The sequence below is a fragment of the Lepidochelys olivacea genome, assembly GCF_965140295.1.
Source record: "Lepidochelys olivacea isolate rLepOli2 genome assembly, chromosome: 2".
NCBI classification, from domain to species: Eukaryota; Metazoa; Chordata; order Testudines; family Cheloniidae; genus Lepidochelys; species Lepidochelys olivacea.
This window is the reverse complement of record NC_140412.1, coordinates 61088729-61109045: the sequence shown is the minus strand read 5'-3', so window position 1 is coordinate 61109045 and position 20317 is coordinate 61088729. Positions and strand designations below refer to the sequence as shown.

Sequence of the window (20317 nt, the reverse complement as noted above, 5' to 3'; positions counted from 1 at the left end):
GGAGCGGCCGCTCCTCTCACCCCGTGCCCAGCCCCAGCTGACCTCCGCTCCGCTCTGCCTCCTCTCCTGAACGCGCCGCCCTGCTCTGCTTCTCCGCCTCCCTCCGCCCCCCAGCTTCCCGTGAATCAGCTGTTCGTGCGGGAAGCCTGGGAGGGCTGAGAAGCAGGCGGTGGCTTTGCGCTCAGGCCCAGGGAGGCAGAGGCAGAGCGGAGGTGAGCTGGGGTGGGGGGTACGAAGAGGGCCGCCTGCACCGCAGCAGGTAACTGGGGGTGTGTGCGCAGGGGAACCGCTCCCCGCCCCAGCTCACCTCCGCCTCCCTGGGCCTGAGCGCAGAGGTGAGCTGGGGCGGGGAGTGGTCCCCCGGTTACTTGCTGCTGCACAGGCGACCCTCCTCGCGCTCCCCAACCCCAGCTCACCTCCGCTCTGTCTCTGCCTCCCTGGGCCTGAGCGCAAAGCCACCGCCTGCTTCTCAGCCCTCCCAGGGGAGGAGACGGAGGCAAGCTGGGGCCAGGCGTGGGGTGGGGAGCTGCCATTGGGTGCTCTGCACCCATCAAATTTTCCCCTTGGGTGCTCCAGCCCCGGAGCACCCACAGAGTCGGCGCCTAAGGCACCACTTTTGGCTGGTTGTTAAATTTAGAAGCCCTTTTAGAACCGGTTGTCCCTCCCTGGGCCTGAGTGCAAAGCTGCCGCCTGCTTCTCAGCCCTCCCAGGCTTCCTGCACGAACAGCTGATTCACGGGAAGCCGGGGGGGTGGGGTGGGGGGGGCAGAGAAGCAGAGTGGGGCAGCACGTTCAGGGGAGGAGGCGGAGGCGGGACAACCAGTTCTAGCTCACCACTGGCTGTGACTCATTTTCACATCAGTTTTATAATGACACACTATCAAAGCTTTGATCTTCATTTACACTGGCTAACAAGAAACTGCTCTCCAAATCTAACTGAAATCTGTTCGTGATCAAGAGAGAAAATGCCATCTCTTCAAGAACTGAGCATTTTGTAGATGCAGCTGTTCATTTTGGGGTGGTGGGGGGCAGAAATTCTTGCTTTCTGAGACTCAGTAGAGCCAAGCTATTTTCCAGCCTAAATACAGAGTCTACATGGTGTTGTGATATAAAAGATTTTTAGCAGCATGACTTTGGAAAGGGTTTTTGTTACTTGCAGGATGAATACATGAGTCAGTGAAGGTCACTTCAAATGAGTGACACTTAAATCTTCATATTACACCATCATGTGTTTTTTATGGGCTACAGACAGTATTTTACAGAAGAAAAAAAAACAGTTTTAGTCCCCATTCCTGCAAATACACAGGTACTTAACCTTATGCTAGTGAGTAGTCTAACTGAGTTTAAATGTATAAAGTTAATCATGTATATAAACAGTTGTAGGATTGGGGCCTTAGAAAATTTGTAGAGAGCTTTAAAAATCTTTACCATGTCTTATGTATCCCTCTATTTGTAAACCAGACTTTCTAGAACCATGTGACTAACTATACAGATCTCAAAAGGGCAGAAATTATATCTCCTTGCAGGATCAGAGCGTGTGTGTGTGTGTGAATATGATATGTGTGTACAAAAGAGAGAGGGAGAACATATGTGGGGATGTTTCTATTGTCATAAAGTCTTCTGAATTCCCAGGGCGTGAGTTTATATCTACTGAATAAATAAGTTTTAAAAAAATCAAACTCTTTATTTCAGATTTACATTTGCAGTTGAGCTAATTAACCTTCAAAACTAACATTTGTATTTATTTTTAACATTTTTTGGCAGTTCACATTTAACCTCAGTCTAGACTTTTCTATTCTGGTTTTAAATATCCAAAATAGAAACCCCTCTCTTCTCTGCATTACAATGCCCTGCTCCCTCTTTAAGGGGAGAGCAAAACTGTTCTACACAGTAAGGTCCCAATTCTGCAACAGAACCTACTAACTTGGACACCTACAACCATGCAGATACCATTGCGGACAGTGGGCCCCTCCACCTGGGCCCTGTCTGGTTAAGCTCAAGACGGACATATTAGGAGGCAATTTGATCATCAATCTTTGCCATCTTTCGTACAGAAGCAAAATTATGAACTCTATAAGTACTCAGAGGAACTGTGATTTGCATGTTCTTGAACAATGAATGAATTATTTACTGACTGGTCACATTAAGAATTGTCAGCAGAATTAGTGTTTGGTGTGCAACTGGGGCTCTGAACCTGCAAGTTGTGCCCGTAAGAATTCTGCTATTTAGATGCATTTTCTGATCGTTCTCTTGGGTAACTAACTCTTAAAAATTTGTACAGATTATTATTAAAGTGGCAGGGTTCCTCATTGCAAAATCTTCAGTGCTTCTACCCTATGTGTATTTTACTGAAGTCCCATTTCTATATTATGAGATTAATCTAATAATATGTGAATGTGAAGATCTTGATTTCTCAGCTCCACACTCTTACGTCTTTTGAAGTAGGTATGACTCAGGCTGTTAAATCATTTTTCATAGCTATCTAAATTAAATTGAGTGTTGTTTTTTTTAACTAGAGCTGGCAAAAGTGTGCCAAAAGTAGAAGGGTTAAACAATTTACCTCAGTACCCATCACTCTGTCATTTTTCACTTCTACCCCCCTCCATTTAATTTAATTTTAGATGTATATACATTAACTAACAAGGAGTCAGAGTAAAGTTTACATGACACTGAAAACATTTCTGATCCCAAAGGAGAGATTTTTTTCAGTCCACAAGGCATTTTCCAAACTGTACGGAAAAGTTTTTCAGTGGAGTCTGGTCCTGAGAAATACTGAACACCTGAAACTTTCAAATAAAACAACTGGAGTTTCAGGGTCTGCACATATCCCAAGATCAGGCCTAGTAAAAGAGAGTCATTGTGTGTCCCTTCCTTTTCTATAGCCTAACCACTGCTACAGTATCTCATTTTACCAGAGATTTCCAAGGTCACCTCAGAACTAAAAACTGTTCTAAATAGTGCCTGTGTATTTACATTCAGAGGGCAGAATCACTCTAATTAGAATCACAGAACTGATATTAGCCCTGTCTTGTACAGTTTTTCTTAAGGGCAAGAAGTATTTTTATTTTTAAACAAAATCTTAGAGAAAGATCTGTGGAAATTTGATGACACACAGAAACAGCTTTGCAATCAATGTTGAGGGTCACAGCTTCAAGATTAAGAAGTATGGCACTAGACTGCAGACAGGTTCTAACTGCAGAGAAAGAGTATAGTAAATATTTAATACTGATTTTTTTCCAGCACTGGAGAGCATGGAAGGATATTATTACAGAGACAATGTGTCGGTAGAAGAATTTCAAGCCCAGATTAATGCAGCCTCACTGGAAAAGGTCAAACAGTATAACCAGAAACTCAGGTAAGTGGTGAGCCAGCCTTCCCTGTGGTGGCTATGTAGACTTTATATTTTAAATTAACCTAAATCAGACATTCTCAGATTTTGATCCATGGAGCACTGATAGTTCACAGGGCACTGGCTGGGTCTCATGGTTCTGTCTCTCCTCATTCCATTGCTAAATTGCACTGAAAGACAAGTAAAAATAATGAAATTGTTTCCTAATATTTTTCCCCCTACACTATTAGCATAGTTGCTGCAGGGTTGTTGTTTGATTGCATATGAGAAGGGAACAGTCTGGGTGATCACAAAAGTAATGGAAAGTGATTTCTGAGCCAAGCTCTCTTATAAGCATCCACATAAGTAAAAGTTTGAGAACCACAATCAATGCTCACAATTCTTTATAATGTAGGGAAAATAACCTAGCAAAATGTTAGAGACAAGAAATGATTCCCTTAAAATGTTTTGTAACAGAACTAAAAAATTCTATTTTAATTCTGTGGAAATATTTATTTTTATAAAGAGATTAGGTTTACATTTGATGGGGGAAGGTGCATGGGGGGGGGGGGTTAATTTACAGATTGTCCCACAACTTTTAAAGGTGGATATGAACATCCAACACTTAGTGGGAGTTTTTGCATAATGGGTTTAGATTCAGGTTAATCTCTAGTTTATTTTCTAGTAAACCTAGAAAACTATAATACAACTTCAGTGCATATACTCAAGCAATTCAAGAAATCTATCAATTTCAATTTAAAGTAAGATTGAAATGCCTCACCTAGGACAATCTAGAGTTTTTGTGCATACCAGTTAAATTAATATCTACCTTGAGATGAACACCATAAACTGGTATACTTAAATTCCCTAAAGGACACTGATAAATGCTATATTGCTATATCATGAGTTACAGCTATATGTTGTTTTAATGAATTGATGTATTGATATCAGAATTGTTAAATATTATAATCTAATTTTGTAGGTTTAATTACTTAATTTCTACAGAACAGGATTTAACAGCCCATGCTGTTTTCCTGGAAGCTCATTGTGTCAACAAAAAAAGAAAAATAAACATGGGTATATGCTTCAACTGCAACTAAGAGATATGCACGTGTAGTGTACACTGTACATAAAAAGATCACAAGATGATGCATTCTCATAATGATTCCATGAGGAAATAACATCCAGTGGAATTTTTCATACAGAAAAAATTCTGCCTTTATTTTGTGTAAAGTAATGGAACAAGCCCAGGACAATAGATATTAGGTGTTTTCACTGCATTTGTGGAAGACATTTCTCTGAGTAGGCTATATTTGTAGATGAATCGCAAAAAGGCTCACTGGAAAATCAAGAATGCAGTAAAATTGTGGCTTTTTGTTTTTCTGGCTTCATGAGGTTGATGAAATCTGTAATGGTATCTGGTTCCCATTAGCTCTGAGAAGGTGGGCGGCTTTTAAAAGAAGAAATGAGAAGTGGGGGAAAGAATGATGAGGTAAAGGGGAAGGAGAAAGGGGAAGGAGGAGGAAAGAGAGTCATTCATTCTGAGTCCAGACTTTTCTTAAAGTGACAGTACTTGGACAGGGAACAGTGAGCAGTATTTAAAAAAGAGCGAAGATCCCAGTATTAAATGTACAGTTCCTTCCACTCACTTTTTTCAAGAGGGGTTCTCTGTGCTTTTCTTCTGAAAATATGTCTAGGTGTACATAGTGTTCTTCTGTTTTACCTCATTGATGGACTTTCAGAAATTCCTTTAGGAGTTCGTAAAAGATATTCAATAAAAATTTTGCATTTCCTTTCTGTTTACTATATCTGTGTCTCTGAACTTTTAACCCAACTGTTGTTATAATAATTAGGCACCAGATTGTCTTCACTCTTCCCTTGTTTCATTTACTGTCATCCAGGAACATGTTCTGTTTCTTCTACTGGTTCCTTTATTGTGGAAGTACTTGTGTGAAACGTGGGTTCTGCAGCTTTCTCTGACCATGGCAACACATGGGCTAGCTTGAGGCCAGCCTTTCACTGAAATTCTACTGCTTCCATACATCAGTCTGACTTCCAAATTATTTGGCTCTTACCCTAGTGGCACAAGACAGCTAGTTGAGGAGGTTTACTATCTAAGGGCTTGACCTAAAGCTTACTGAAATCAATGGCAACAATCTCACTACCTTAATGGGCCTAAAAGTGCTGATGCTGCCTGATTCTACTTAGCTTGTGTGAGCTGGAAAGAGCACAGAACAAGGTGACTCTGCTGCTGTGCATTATTACATTCTTGCTATCTTAGTTCCTGCTGCAGCTTTAATGGGATACAATACTCTTAAGGCCATCTTTACGCACAAACCTGACCAGTGGCCAACCTGTAGCACAATATTTTTTCAAAAATTTCACAGGGGGTCAAGTGGGTCTTTCATATTCCAAGTATAGGAAAAAAACCCTGTTATCTCCAATACTAACATGGTAAGTGTTTGTAAGTGCTGACATTTTAATGGTGATCATACCACATCCCATAAATGAGGGACAAGGAATTAACTTCATATGTAATATAATGTGAAAATAGAGTACAAGAAATCCAGGAAAGCAGATGCTAATATTCTTGTTCTGCCAGTTGCTAGTCAGAATAGGTGTTTGGCTGAAGAGACTCTAAGAAAGTAACTACAGCAGCAAAACTCAGTGACATTTGGATAGTAGTTCTCAAATAAAACCATAAAATTGAAATTAAATATCTCATGGAAATGTATGCATGCTCCCTGGAAGTACTGGCAGTATAACTTTTAACTCTGCAGGTAGTAGAATCTACTAGGGCTGTCAAATGGTTAGAAAAAAATATTTGCAATTAATCTCAATTTTAATCACACTGTTAATAGAACACCAATTTAAATTTATTAGAAATATTTTTTGATGTTCTACATTTTCAAATGTATTGATTTCAATTACAACACAGAATGCAAAGTGTACAGTGCTCACTTTATATTAGTATTTTTTATTACAAATATTTACACTGTAAAAAAGATAAAAGAAATTGGAGAATATGCTTTATTCATCATACATAACAGAGAGGTTTAGTCCCTGCTTTAATTGCAAAGCGCAACCTTAATGATGGAACTCTGACCAGCTTCCTCATAATATCACCAGTGATATAGCAGATATGTTGGCCTAGATACAAAACTGCTCTCTTTAACTCTGAGTTGGGCAGTCATAAAACTTTAATCTTTTACAGTTCTTGTTTTTAGGCTTTTGCAAGTACTATATATCAAAACTGAAACATAAATCATAGGATTTTCATGAGGAAGCTATAGTACAAGATGTGTATGGAGGAAGGATAGAACCTCCCTCCATTTTTCTTATTTAACTCAACCCTAGCAGTTTTAATCAAATTACTACTACAAGGAACTTATAATTTCAGTGCAGTGAAGTATTAGAGTTGCTACAGAATTCCAGAAAAGATGCATCAACACATAGGAAAACCTTTACCTGTGTAAAACTGTTACTTCAGAAGTAAATAAATAAATAAAACTATGATTTTTTTAAAAAAACAAATTTCAACATCTGCACCATACTCATTCTTAATGGGTGTGTATTTCTTTTTCATGCTGCCAGCCAGATTGTATTTATTTTTATAGTTAACCAAGTGTCACCATTTCTGTTTCCCTGACACTTGCAGGAAAAAAAATATCTCTATTTGCAAATTGGGAAGGTGGTGACAGTTGCCAGCACTGTAAATTTATTCTGACCTAAAGGTTTCTTAATGAGAAGATGTTGCACAACCAGGAGAAAGCAATTAAGACAGCAAAGATTTTAAACATCTTTATTACTGTATGTTTGATAACTCAGCAGTTATCTGCTAAGTTAGAGGAAGAATATAAAGAGCTCATTGTTGCTAGCACTGTAGAATGCTGCTGCTCAGTGCTGCTGTTCTTGGAGTTTTGATGTCAGCTGCACTAGCAAACAGCGCTCCATGTTCATTCAGCAGAACTCAATGTTATTCATAAGAAAGACCACAGGCTCGGTTCAGTGGCAAAGGCACTTGGCCAGGTTTATTGTTTTTAGAATATCAGGGTTGGAAGAGACCTCAGGAGGTCATCTAGTCCATCCCCCCTGCTCAAAGCAGGACCAATCCCCAATTTTTGCCCCAGATCCCTAAATGGCCCCCTCAAGGATTGAACTCACAACCCTGGATTTAGCAGGCCAATGCTCAAACTACTGAGTAATCCCTCCCCCACGGTACTAGTGCTCTGTCCAATGGGTCACAGGGACACTAATGCAGGTATGCCTGTGACAAGGTAAAGGCCCACTAGGGTCCTGTCCCTTGGCCGATACAAAGTTGCCCCTCGTATGACTTCTTCTGATACAAGACAGTTACCTATTACACTCCAGATGTTGTTAGTTACCACACTTATACCTTGTGCTTGCTAGTTCGAACAAAACATCCTCATCCATTATCCTGTCATCCCATCCTTAACTTACAAGGGGTCAGTGTATTCCTGTACAATTGCTTGGAAATTTGTTTACATTGTTATTTGAGAACTTTGGGTATTCTTGTTCGATCCTCTCCAGTCAGGGAAGTGCTTCCTTCGTTAGCCAATTCCTGCTGTGTTACTATTCTACCAAGGCCAGACCTACTCTGGTTCACAGCCTTTGGTTCACATTTTTAGTTATGCCTAGGGCTCCTGCAAGGCCTACACTCGTATGCCTTAGTGATACAGTAGCTGATATATAAGTGACCTCATCCCATCTCCTGATGTCCCTCATGCCCAGTCTTCTCCTGAACCTCTCGCTTTCTTCTGACTGTTTCCCCTCACAATACAAGCATATGCTAGTCTCTCCCATCTTAAAAAATACCCTTTAGTAGAGCTGAGCATTTTTTTCAGCAAATAAGTATTGACCAGAAATACATTTTTTGGTCAAATGACATCATTTGCAAATTCAGGTCAAATTCAGCAAATAGTTTTGGTCTAATTAAAAAAAAATGAAAAGAATGTTCTTGAAAGAGTCTAAATGGTCCATTTTGATGTTTTTAAATGAAATGCTTCAACTTTTTGTTTCAAAACAACATTTTGCTTTGAAATTTATCTAGATTCATTAAAAAATGTGTACAGACAACACAAGCACTCCCCTTTTAGCCTATGTAGGCTCTGCTGTCCCTCTGCAGGTTAGCAATAGGCATGCTCCAATTCCCAAGCCGTCCAAGCATCTCCCTGAAGTGTCTAGCCCTTGTTGTACTGGATACTCACAGTACTCACAGATTTGCTGCTTCCAAAGAAGCAGTGCACTCAGCTTACTGGCTTCACCCAGGTCACCACGCCTTGTAACACAGAGCACTTAGATATGTTTATAGTTTATAGTGAAAATAAGGAAAAGTTTATTTAACAAAGAGGAGAGATTCAAGTAACATCAAGTAGAAATATTGGAAACAAATGGTTACATATAAAATCAGAACATGCATTCTAGAGCCTAAACTTATTTAACTAGATACTTTCATGTTATATAGAGCAAAGCTCTTCCCAGAGTCCTTCTAGCATTTTTGATCCAAGTCCAGCTGTCATCGTTTTTTTTTATTAGACAAAATATGCTGCCAGCTTGTCCCCTGTGTAGAGGATACTGTGTCTCTTTGCAACTCTGATCTATCAAAACAGTGCTCTGATCTTTATTAATAAACCAAACACTCTCCTGCTGTGAGTTCCTTCCTGTAGATTTCGCAGTCTCTTGTTAATTTCACAGCCTTGATTAGCTAGTGGCTCAGTATGCAAATCGACTTACATTGTGAGACACACAATGCACAATGAACAGAGATGAACTAAGCATCTACTATACCCTGCCTGAACAGGATCTGTCTGAGACATGTCACCTCAGGGGACCTGCCTTTAACATCCAGGCTTTAAGAACATAATTTCCAGTATAGATGCATAACTTCTTAAGTGTTATCGGTACATACATTTCACAATGATTATTATGACCAGTGAGCTACTGGCTCTGAATAGAGAACTTTCATGACACCCTTTGGTGAATTATTGTGCATATATTTGACCCAAGGGATCCCTGTAAAATTCGGTGCCTCTCTGTGCTCTCTGCCAGTTGGCACAACAAGGTTCCTGGGTCACAGTTCCACAGGGCTCTCACTTTTTGCTTCTCTTCTCTTCCCCCCTCCATGCCTTGTATCTGAGTAATCTCATCCACACAAACAAATTCAACTACTATCTTTGTGGTGACGACTCACTGATCTGATTCTATTCTAGACCTGTCTCCTTCTGGCTAAACCAAAAACTCAGCCTGTGTCTCTGACATTTCCTCATGGATGTCTAGCAGTCAGCTCTTGCTCACTGTGGCTAAAACAGAGCTCCTGATCATCCTCCCCAAGCTATTCCTGCTACCTCCTTTTTCCATCACTGTGGATAACATAACCATCCTGCCAGTCACTCGGTCCCATAACCAGAGTGTGATCTTTGCTTCGACCTCTCTCTAAGTGCTCATCTCCAGACTATATTTAAAGCTTGCTGATTCTTTCTGCATAGTACCTTTACGTTTTTCTTCGAGTGCTTGATCATGTCCATTCCTCTGTCGGAGTCTTCTGGCAAGAAGGAACTGAGCAGGCAGCAGATCGGCAGTGTCCTATATACACCACCATGAGGGTGTCACTCCATGGGACTCCACAGCTAACCCGGTGGGTATCGCTAGGGGAAAAACCTTCTGACGATCATGCACGTGGTGCGCACACATGCACCTATTGGAATGGACATGAGCAACACATCTCAAAGAACAACAGTTACGAGAGGTAGGTAACCATTTTATTCAGCCACCTACACAGCTAAAATTCTTGTTCAGGCTGTTATCTCACATCTCGATTACTGCAACATCCTTCTCTCTGGTCTGGATAAATGCAGTCTTGCTCTGCTCATATCCATTCATACTGATTCTGTAAAGATAATTTTCCTAGCCCATCGCTTTGAGCATGTCACACACTCTCTACATCCCTCCAGTGACACCCCCTTCTCTATTGCATCACACATAAGATGCTTGTCTTCACTTTCAAGGCCCTTCACAGTCAAGACACCCTCTAACTGTCATCACCTTTCATTTGATATTGATCAACCCAGGATGTCAGCCTCCATCACCCACTTGTTAAATTGTCAAACAAGCACCTTTATGCTGTCTCTCGTGCTATGGTTAGGATTCCTGGGTGCTGCAGTAATGCAAGTAATAAATACTGTAATAATGTTATTAAGATGTTTGAATCCTGAACACAATGTCATTATGGGAACTTTTGGGTTGGCTTAATAAATCTATTACTAATCTTGGATAACTGAGACTTAAAGGGACACAGTCAAGACATATTTTGTTTTGCTTATAATTTTGGATTTTTTTACTGTTCATCACCTTGATCACCTGGATTGATTGGTCCTTTAGCCCTTGTATAGATTGCGCCAATCACAACACGTTTCCATTCTTTTTGTATCCTGGCCTTCCTTCTCTATCTGCGGCTCTGTTTTTTCACAATAAAATCTTTCCATCTCTTTGGAGGTCGGCCAAGCGGTTGTTTCAGTTCCCAGGGGTACCACTCAGCAACAGCTGCAGTCCATTGATTGTCAGTGAGTCTCATTATATGCCCGCCCATCTCATTTTACTATGCCTGCTCTCAACAACAATGTCCTGCACTTCACTCTGTTGTCTGATCACTTCTTTGGGGACTCAGTTGTGGATTGAAATTCCCAGAATTCTTCTTTCCATTGCCCTCTCTGTGACAGACAGTTGCTGCTCCTCTGTCTTCGTCAGCACCCGTGTTTCGCAGCCACACAACATTGCAGGCAGTACTGTTGAGATGAAGAGGCTGGTGCATGTTGCTTTGTTGATTTTTACTTGGAGGATATCCCTGATAGAATTGAATGCACACCAGCCTGCTTTCTTTCTTTGCGAGAGTTCACCTTTCTGATAGTGGCACATGTTAATTTCTTGGCCCAAACAGACATATTGCTCAACTTCTTCTGTTTGTTCTCCCTTGATTGTTATTTGGGCTTTTGACAAGGTATCAGACCGCATAAATTTCATTTTGGATTGGTTAATTTTCAGTCCAACGTGGTTGCTTTTTGTGTTGAGTTCTCGCAGCATTTTCTGTAGTTTGATAGTATTTTTGGCGATCAACACAATATTATCTGTGAATCTGAGATGGTACACTGTTCATAATACCATAATAATAATAATTAATAATAAAATCTCACTCATATGATTTTAGTATACAGTATACCCCCAATTATCTGAATAGCAGGGGACACACAGATGTTATTTGGATAATCAGGAGTTTGGATAGCCAAGAGGGCAGGAGCCATTCAGCCAGTCTGCTGAGAGGGGTCTCCTCCATGGCTCGGTGTTGAGTTCTCCTCTTTGCAGTCTTCTCCACGGAGGGTTTCTGCTCTACTACCTGAACCTCCCTCCCAGTGCTTAATTTGTAATGAAAAAGGTGCCAGGGCTCAAGCAATTTTTTACTTTCATAACTGACATGGCAAGCCCAGAGGTGCCGGGGCTTAGCCATGGCACAAATTAAGCACTGCTCCCTCCCCTGTTCCCCCAGCATAAGATACATGGGGGGCAAGGAAGGGATTTGGATAATGTGGAGGTTCAGATAATAGGGTTTCAGAAAGACAGAACTATGCTGTACTTTTACATCTGGTAAATACGTATTTTTCCTTTTTGTCACAAGGAGTATAAGTCAAAACAACTATCATTAACTTCATTGCATGGGCCTAAATCCTATAATCCTTATTCAGGCCTAACTCCCATTGATTTTTATGCAGTGTTGCAATTAGCTGGGACAGGTTTTGAAAGTTTCTGGAATATAAATTTTCAGATTGAACGGTGTTTTTAAGCTAACACTTTAAAAATTCCACTAACAGCAATAGGGACACCTGGTTCATCCTCCACAGGTTTATTCTTTACCCCCTTCCTAAAATAAGCGTAATTAATCCCTTTTCCATAAGGCAAGTAGAGTGGACAGAGTTACAAATTAAGTCCATGAGACGAGGCTGGGCCTTTTTAAATGACATTCTGAAATTGCTATTAAGAGGTATGTTGTCCTAGGAAATGGGAGTAGCTTCCTAGAGTGTGTGAGTGTGTATCTCAAGATATCTAGGAGTTTCTGTTCACCGGTATTCAGAGAAGCAGCTTTCAGCTGGTCAATGCCCCAAAATACTGTAAACATTAATTTTTTTATTAAAGGTATTTTGGTGCCTAAAGATGCAGATGGATACCTTGTGGCATTTTCAAAAGAATCTGGGTGCCTAGTTCCATTGATTTCAGTAATTTCCCATTGATAGGAGTTTGGTATCCAGGCACTTTTGAAAATCCCACTAGGTACCTATCTGTATCTTTAGCTGTGTAAATACATTTAACAAAGTCCCTTGATGGGTTAGCAGAATTGGTGCAGGAGAAATTAAGCCAACAAATGAGTGATGATGTGTGTGGACTGGTGAGGTTTGTTGAGAGGGAGATGGTAGGATAAGAGCTAGTTTGGAGTGGGAGAAGTTAGGACTAGGAGAAAACAGTGACAGGGTCACAAAGGGATAAATATTGTTTTCTCCCATCCTGCCCTTCACAGTAAGCAGTGTACAGTGTAGCACCATAAGCTTTTCATTTTGAAAGGGGAAGGTAATAAGAGAAGGCAGAATGTGCTGCTTTTTCTTCTGACCTGCCCATCAACCTTCCTTATCCCCCAATAAAACACATTCCTGTAACATCCCTGACTATGTGTAATGTCCCAGTTTTTTACTTTAAAAAAAACATGATCAGTCTGTGGAAGAAGAGCATACAAATTACTATCTGCAGCTCCACCAGCCATGTGGGTGCCCGTCACAGTAATAAATTTATGTATGCATTCAGCGGAGGAAATACATATTTATTTTCCTATTGCTTATCATTCTTTGTAATTTGGAACCATTCTTTTAAACCAGTTGTGTCGAGAATTATTGACAGATAGTTCTGTTCCCTTTTGTTCAGCAGAAGAGGAGAGAAAAGCAAAAACTACATGGTAGATGGAAAAGGCCTAGACAATAGCTTTCTCCTCCACTGTGATTTTCTTTTATATTTTTTAGGAGGTAAACGTAAGTCTGTTACTCTAAAGAAGCAATTATAATCAGTGAATTCAATGACAAATTATTTAGCTAACTACCCTCATTACATTGAACCTCTGATTATGTAGAATGTAATGGCTGTATTTTAAAAAAATATTTCATTCAAAAAGTAATATCAAATGGGTTCTGCATCTAAAGATTACTGTATCTATTTTCTGGCACTAATAGCCTTTCACCTCACGATGGTACATTTAATTAATCCTTTTGTCTAAGATAGCCTGTTACATGTCCATGTGGTTTTCATATCATTATTATTTTATTTCTTTAGTTTCTCTAGAGAAAGATAAGAAAAAGGGGAAATGTTTCCGTTTTCAGAATTTACACAAGAGCATAACAAATTGTATTTGAGGAACATAATCTCTTTGTCCCCGTACATAGAGCAACTCTTCAGCCTGTAGGTTTCTCGGCATGATAGGTTTTTTCTCCCCATACTATATAACGTAGTCAGGGCAGAAGATAGATATGATGGCACTCTTGGCTTCTGACTGTGAATTAAAATTCTCTAATGGTTACTTTGATACAAATCATACCGGATCTATAGTCACCGAGAAATCATTAATTACAATTTCAGATATTGAATGAAGGATCCCTGTCTCACTTGATAACAAATTTGATCGTGTTAATAGTCCTTGTCATTGCCTATCATATTCAGAAGAAAGTTGACAGACTATAGTAATTTTCACAGAATAAAACTAAGTTTTATTAGATGGCCAACATCTCAGACTCACTTCATGTAAGTCTCCATTGCCGAAGATGAGTGGCCAGAGCATTTATCCTGGCTGAGTGCCTTTTCAATATCTGACCCTTTGATCAGCTCCCACACTGCCTTGATCCAGAAACAAGCAGGAACCTCCTGAAGAGCACAGGCAAATGAACCTCAGTCTTGGCACTGGTATTTGTTCTAGCAGAATAGAGTGGAGCAGTTTGGGGCAGAAGCTGGCATACACATCTCATTGATTCAGAGCTGAACACAGCCACCTGTATCATTAGTTTCAGAGTAACAGCCGTGTTAGTCTGTCTTCGCAAAAAGAAAAGGAGGACTTGTGGCACCTTAGAGACTAACCAATTTATTAGAGCATAAGCTTTCGTGAGCTACAGCTCACTTCCTCAGATGCATATCGTGGAAACTGCAGCAGGCTTTATATATACACTGAGAATATGAAACAATACCTATTCCCACCCCACTGTCCTGCTGGTAATAGCTTATCTAAAGTGATTTCCAGCACAAATCCAGGTTTTCTCACCCTCCACCCCCGCACACAAATTCACTCTCCTGCTGGTGATAGCCCATCCAAAGTGACAACTCTTTACACAATGTGCATGACAATCAAGCTGGGCTATTTCCTGCACAAATCCAGGTTCTCACATCCCCCCCACCCCCATACACACACAAACTCACTCTCCTGCTGGTAATAGCTCATCCAAACTGACCACTCTTCAAGTTAAAATCCAAGTTAAACCAGAACATCTGGGGGGGGGTAGGAAAAAACAAGAGGAAACAGGCTACCTTGCATAATGACTTAGCCACTCCAAGTCTCTATTTAAGCCTAAATTAATAGTATCCAATTTGCAAATGAATTCCAATTCAGCAGTTTCTCGCTGGAGTCTGGATTTGAAGTTTTTTTGTTTTAAGATAGCGACCTTCATGTCTGTGATCGCGTGACCAGAGAGATTGAAGTGTTCTCCGACTGGTTTATGAATGTTATAATTCTTGACATCTGATTTGTGTCCATTTATTCTTTTACGTAGAGACTGTCCAGTTTGACCAATGTACATGGCAGAGGGGCATTGCTGGCACATATATGCCATCATGTGCCAGCAATGCCCCTCTGCCATGTACATTGGTCAAACTGGACAGTCTCTATGTAAAAGAATAAATGGACACAAATCAGATGTCAAGAATTATAACATTCATAAACCAGTCGGAGAACACTTCAATCTCTCTGGTCACGCGATCACAGACATGAAGGTCGCTATCTTAAAACAAAAAAACTTCAAATCCAGACTCCAGCGAGAAACTGCTGAATTGGAATTCATTTGCAAATTGGATACTATTAATTTAGGCTTAAATAGAGACTTGGAGTGGCTAAGTCATTATGCAAGGTAGCCTGTTTCCTCTTGTTTTTTCCTACCCCCCCCCCCCAGATGTTCTGGTTTAACTTGGATTTTAACTTGAAGAGTGGTCAGTTTGGATGAGCTATTACCAGCAGGAGAGTGAGTTTGTGTGTGTATGGGGGTGGGGGGGATGTGAGAACCTGGATTTGTGCAGGAAATAGCCCAGCTTGATTGTCATGCACATTGTGTAAAGAGTTGTCACTTTGGATGGGCTATCACCAGCAGGAGAGTGAATTTGTGTGCGGGGGTGGAGGGTGAGAAAACCTGGATTTGTGCTGGAAATCACTTTAGATAAGCTATTACCAGCAGGACAGTGGGGTGGGAATAGGTATTGTTTCATATTCTCTGTGTATATATAAAGCCTGCTGCAGTTTCCACGATATGCATCTGAGGAAGTGAGCTGTAGCTCACGAAAGCTTATGCTCTAATAAATTGGTTAGTCTCTAAGGTGCCACAAGTCCTCCTTGTATCATTAGTGCTTGCCTAAGCCACAAATTATGATGTAGGTAGTTGGCTCAAATAGCTCTTTCAAAATTTTAATGAGATGCCATTACTCTTAAACTATATGAAGGGCTATGATGATGAAAACAACCTGCTGCACACAAGGCTGACAGTGGTTCCAATAGATGTAAATAAGCAACACACACTTCCTATAAGAAGTTCTGCTTGCCTCCAGAAGAAAACCCAATCACCTGCATTTCCTGCTGATATTTGACAACTGACTTTGCAACATCCTTTTGCTGCAGCCATTCATGCACCTACGTACCCTGCTGCCAATCTTGGATGAATAACAGCATATTATGGCTGACAGTTATGTCCTCACATTGTGGCAGCAACTCTGGGATAGAGAGGGAGACATGCTGATGAATTTCAGAAGCCCTAACTTACGTCCGTGTTTGCAACTTGGGACACAGATGCTGGACTAGGCTTAATAGGTTGCTGACTGGAACAGCCAGTGTGGCTGCCACAATGCAGAGATTTGGCTTAGATCAGGGGTGGGCAAACTTTTTGGCCTGAGGGCCAACTATATGCAAAACTATATGGAGGGCTGGGTAGGGAAGGCTGTGACTCCCCAAACAGCCTGGTCCCCACCCCCTATCCACCCTTTCCCACTTCCTGACCCCTAACTGTCCCCCTCAGAACTCCTGACCCATCCAACCCCCCCATCCCCGCTCCTTGTCCCCTGACCGCCCCTTCCTGGGACCCCTACCCCTAACCGCCCCCGGGACCCCAGCCCCTATCCAATTGCCCCTTCTCCCTGTCCCCTGACAGGCCCCGACCCCTACCCACACCTCCGCCCCTTGACAGGCCCCCTGGGACTCCCACACCTATCCAACCCACCCCCGCCCCGCAATCCGTTCCCTGACTACCCTGCCCCCTATCCACACCCCTATCCCCTAACAGGCCCCCTGGGACCCCCACGCCTATCCAGGCCCCCTTTTCCCAGTTCTCTGACCATCCCCCCGCCCCCAGAACCTCTGCTCCATCCAACCGCCCCCTGCTCCCTGTCCCCTGACTGCCCCCCGGGACCTCCCACTCCCTGCCCCCTGACCATTCCGGAGCCAGCCACACCACCGCTGAGGCTGCTGGGGAGGGGAACAGCGGGGGAGGGGCCAGGGACTAGCCTCCCCGGCCCAGAGCTCAGGGGCCGGGCAGGATGGTTCCGTGGGCTGGATGTGGCCCACGGGCCGTAGTTTGCTCATCTCTGGCTTAGACCAATTTTCATAGTGTGACTGTGGGACAGTGAAGCCGATGGTCAAACATGTGCAGGAGGAGCGCACAATTAGAAGATTGGAGGGTGGACTACAACCCCTTACTACCCTTGATGATGCAGCAGTTAGATGGCTGAACAAACTAAATATTGGCTTGTGATGCACAGAAAAGAAGAAGACTTGTGTGTAAAGTGATATGTGTATGTCTTTTCAGGATCAGAGCTGCTTTCTTTTCTTATAAGTCAGTCTCTCAAGCCTTTAAATGTCTGAATTACTTTTGTGAGACACCATCAAATGTTTCACTGTAATCAAGACATTACAAGAATGGCCTTCCTTTCATCCACAATTTATGGATAGCTTGATCAAAAAAGCATGTATTTATCTGACAGGTTTTTTTTTTAAAACCCAAGCAGTTTATTCTACCTAGTTCCCTTACAGAGTTCCCTCCAAATATTTGTTCCATTATTAAAGATTGTTGCACAACACTTGTTTGATAAAATATACTATATGTGGTAACTCACTGTAGTTTTCTATCTTTTTATAATAAGAATGGTCTACACAGCTTATCAAATGGAAATTTGTTTAGAGCAGTTCTAATAACATTTGGTGCATGCACGCAAAGTACTATGATTTCATTCTTATTCACTTCAAATGGATTAGAAAATATCATCCAAATTGGGTACTGTGCCAAGATTGCCATTACCTTTTCCCCTGAAATTTGATTAAGGACCTTAACAGGCATTCAGTAATTAAGTGAAGTGCTTTGGAAATTTATACGCTGTCCACAATTTGTCATGTTCTGAGAAAAACTGAAGACAAGTTTGATGAAAAATAAAACACTTGAGAAATATTTGGGACTACTAGCTGATTCTAGCTATGGTTTCATTTTTAATAGGATATCTTAGATTTGTAAAATTAATATTGTTCAACTGATTTTTTCAATTTTAGTACTTTAGGTTAATGAATAATTGACTTTATTAATGTCGCAATTAATTTAATTCTGTATCCCTTTACAATGCCCATTTTGCTTCATTTTCAGCATGGAGCAGGTTATTTTTTGTATAGTCCATTAGTGGGTATACTGTTCTGTATTTAGTTATTAGTTTTTTAATGCAGCTGAATTTGCTGAAAAAATGGTATAAAGAGGATGGGAATACTGAACAGATTCTGAATGAGTAAATTTCCCTGTGACATAGCAGCAGAAAGTAATGTCGGCTTTTATTCTGGTAATCTTCAATACATGAATGGCATAATGACACTTACATTTGTTTTTAGCTCTGCTATACGGTAACACAGAAAAGGTTGGTCTGTTACTGCTGAGGTAACTGTTATGCACTGTGGCCAGTCATGTAGCATTAATAACAATTTTTTCCTGCAAATCTCTTGTCCTTCTCTATTCTCCAACTTCCTTTGGAAGCCGAGTTTATTCAAGGTGGCATTATAGACTCACTTTAATTGTAAATAATAGAACTAGATTGGTATCATTATGGCTTTTTGGGGTGAATCTACATCTTCTGTCTGGAAAAAAAAATATCCTCTCAAAACCACAAAACTAAATGCAGCAGACTCTAGTAGTATTAGAGGGTGTCAGATTTTAATAAGGCAGTTATTACTGGTAACTCAAATAATTAAGGTTATTAAAATTTGCACTCTGTAGCCCTGACCCTGCAAACACATGCATGCGAATAGCTTTACTTTTGTGAACAGTGCCATTGAAATTAATGGGAGTAAGGTCATGTGAGTAAGGTTATGCAAGTGGATATGTATTTGCAGGATTGGGGCCCAGGATGATCCTATCATGCTGTAAGTGCACATTTCCTTTCTATTTTCATATTCATACTTTACTGTAGTTTAAAATAATTCTTTAGTTACAAATTAAACATGGTATTTCTACCACATGCCATCTCCAGCAGTCCTCCACTGATAGGCTGTGCCTTCCTCCTGATGGAGACTGTTGGCAGTTATCTTATTGACAGTGCACCAAGGTAATAAGCCACACCAATTCTGCTTAGGTGTCAGACGCCCTGCCACTGACAGAAGGACAAGCATGGTGGTTCCAGCTGCCTGATCTTTGTTTTTCATACTTTTTAGTTTTCATTGTCTTTTAGAGGAGTAAGAAACAGTTTGTTCCTTTATTTAATTTACTCTTTAAAGTTCATTTTCTTCTATCTCACTATCCATCCTTACTACCATACTGATCTCCTATTAAAACAACTATAAACCCTTTTATTCACTTTAAGTTGCTTACAATTATTTTACAATCTATAGAACTGACTGAAATTTTCAAAATTTTGATGTTTTTTTACTTCCCCAAATTTTTTTTCTTTAAAATGTTTGTGAAAATTTTCCCATTTTTGACAAGGTCCAGTTATTAATTTAATAGATTATTTTTTGTTTGTAATAATAAACTGTTTTCTGTGACTCAGAAGTAAAGCTGTTACAACAGATTTGAACTCATGTTCTCCTACCCTGCTCTGCATAACATCTTGTTCAGAATTTGTTCAGTCCAAGTTCAAGAGGGGCCTTCACTGCCACCAAGTGAAGTCAGATATGCTGTCACCATGGATTTCTATGCAGCACATTCAGGAACAGCTGTATGAGCATCATAGAGTAACAGAACACTTTGAAATTGCTCCAGCTAGACCTTAAAGGAAACCAGCAATAGCTACTGATACGGAGTCTTTAATACTAATTTACTGACATTTGAAAATGCCACATAGATGGTAGGCTGGTGATAGTGACTGATAAGTGATGCTACTCATACGTCTGTTGGAAAAATAAAAATTCTCTCTGGTCTATGAATATGAGCAGGCAGACAATGAAGTGGTGCTACCACTGGTAGGTAGCATGCACTGGATGTTTGTGATATGGTGAGCTGTCACTGGGGAGTAAGGAAAGGGTCTTGGGGAATAATGAGTCAGTTCTTAATAACAAGTTAGTCTTCTTTGAACCATTTGTACAGTGTTAGAGTTCTGCAGCAGATGCTGTGAGGGGAGGATAGATCAGAGGCTTCCTTTCCTCCAGTATTCTTAAGCAAAGTAAGCAGTTATG

General features: G+C 40.8%; 1 protein-coding gene across 3 annotated transcripts in view; it reads left to right on the top strand.

Moving 5' to 3' along the window:
* PREX2 (phosphatidylinositol-3,4,5-trisphosphate dependent Rac exchange factor 2) overlaps positions 1-20317 on the top strand; it is a 304934-nt gene that overhangs the window by 230292 nt on the left and 54325 nt on the right. For all 3 annotated transcript variants that reach the window (XM_084620586.1, XM_084620587.1, XM_084620585.1), the window contains one exon: positions 3240-3354. In XM_084620586.1, coding sequence (XP_084476712.1) covers positions 3240-3354 — 115 coding nt within the window. The remainder of the gene's footprint in view (positions 1-3239; positions 3355-20317) is intronic.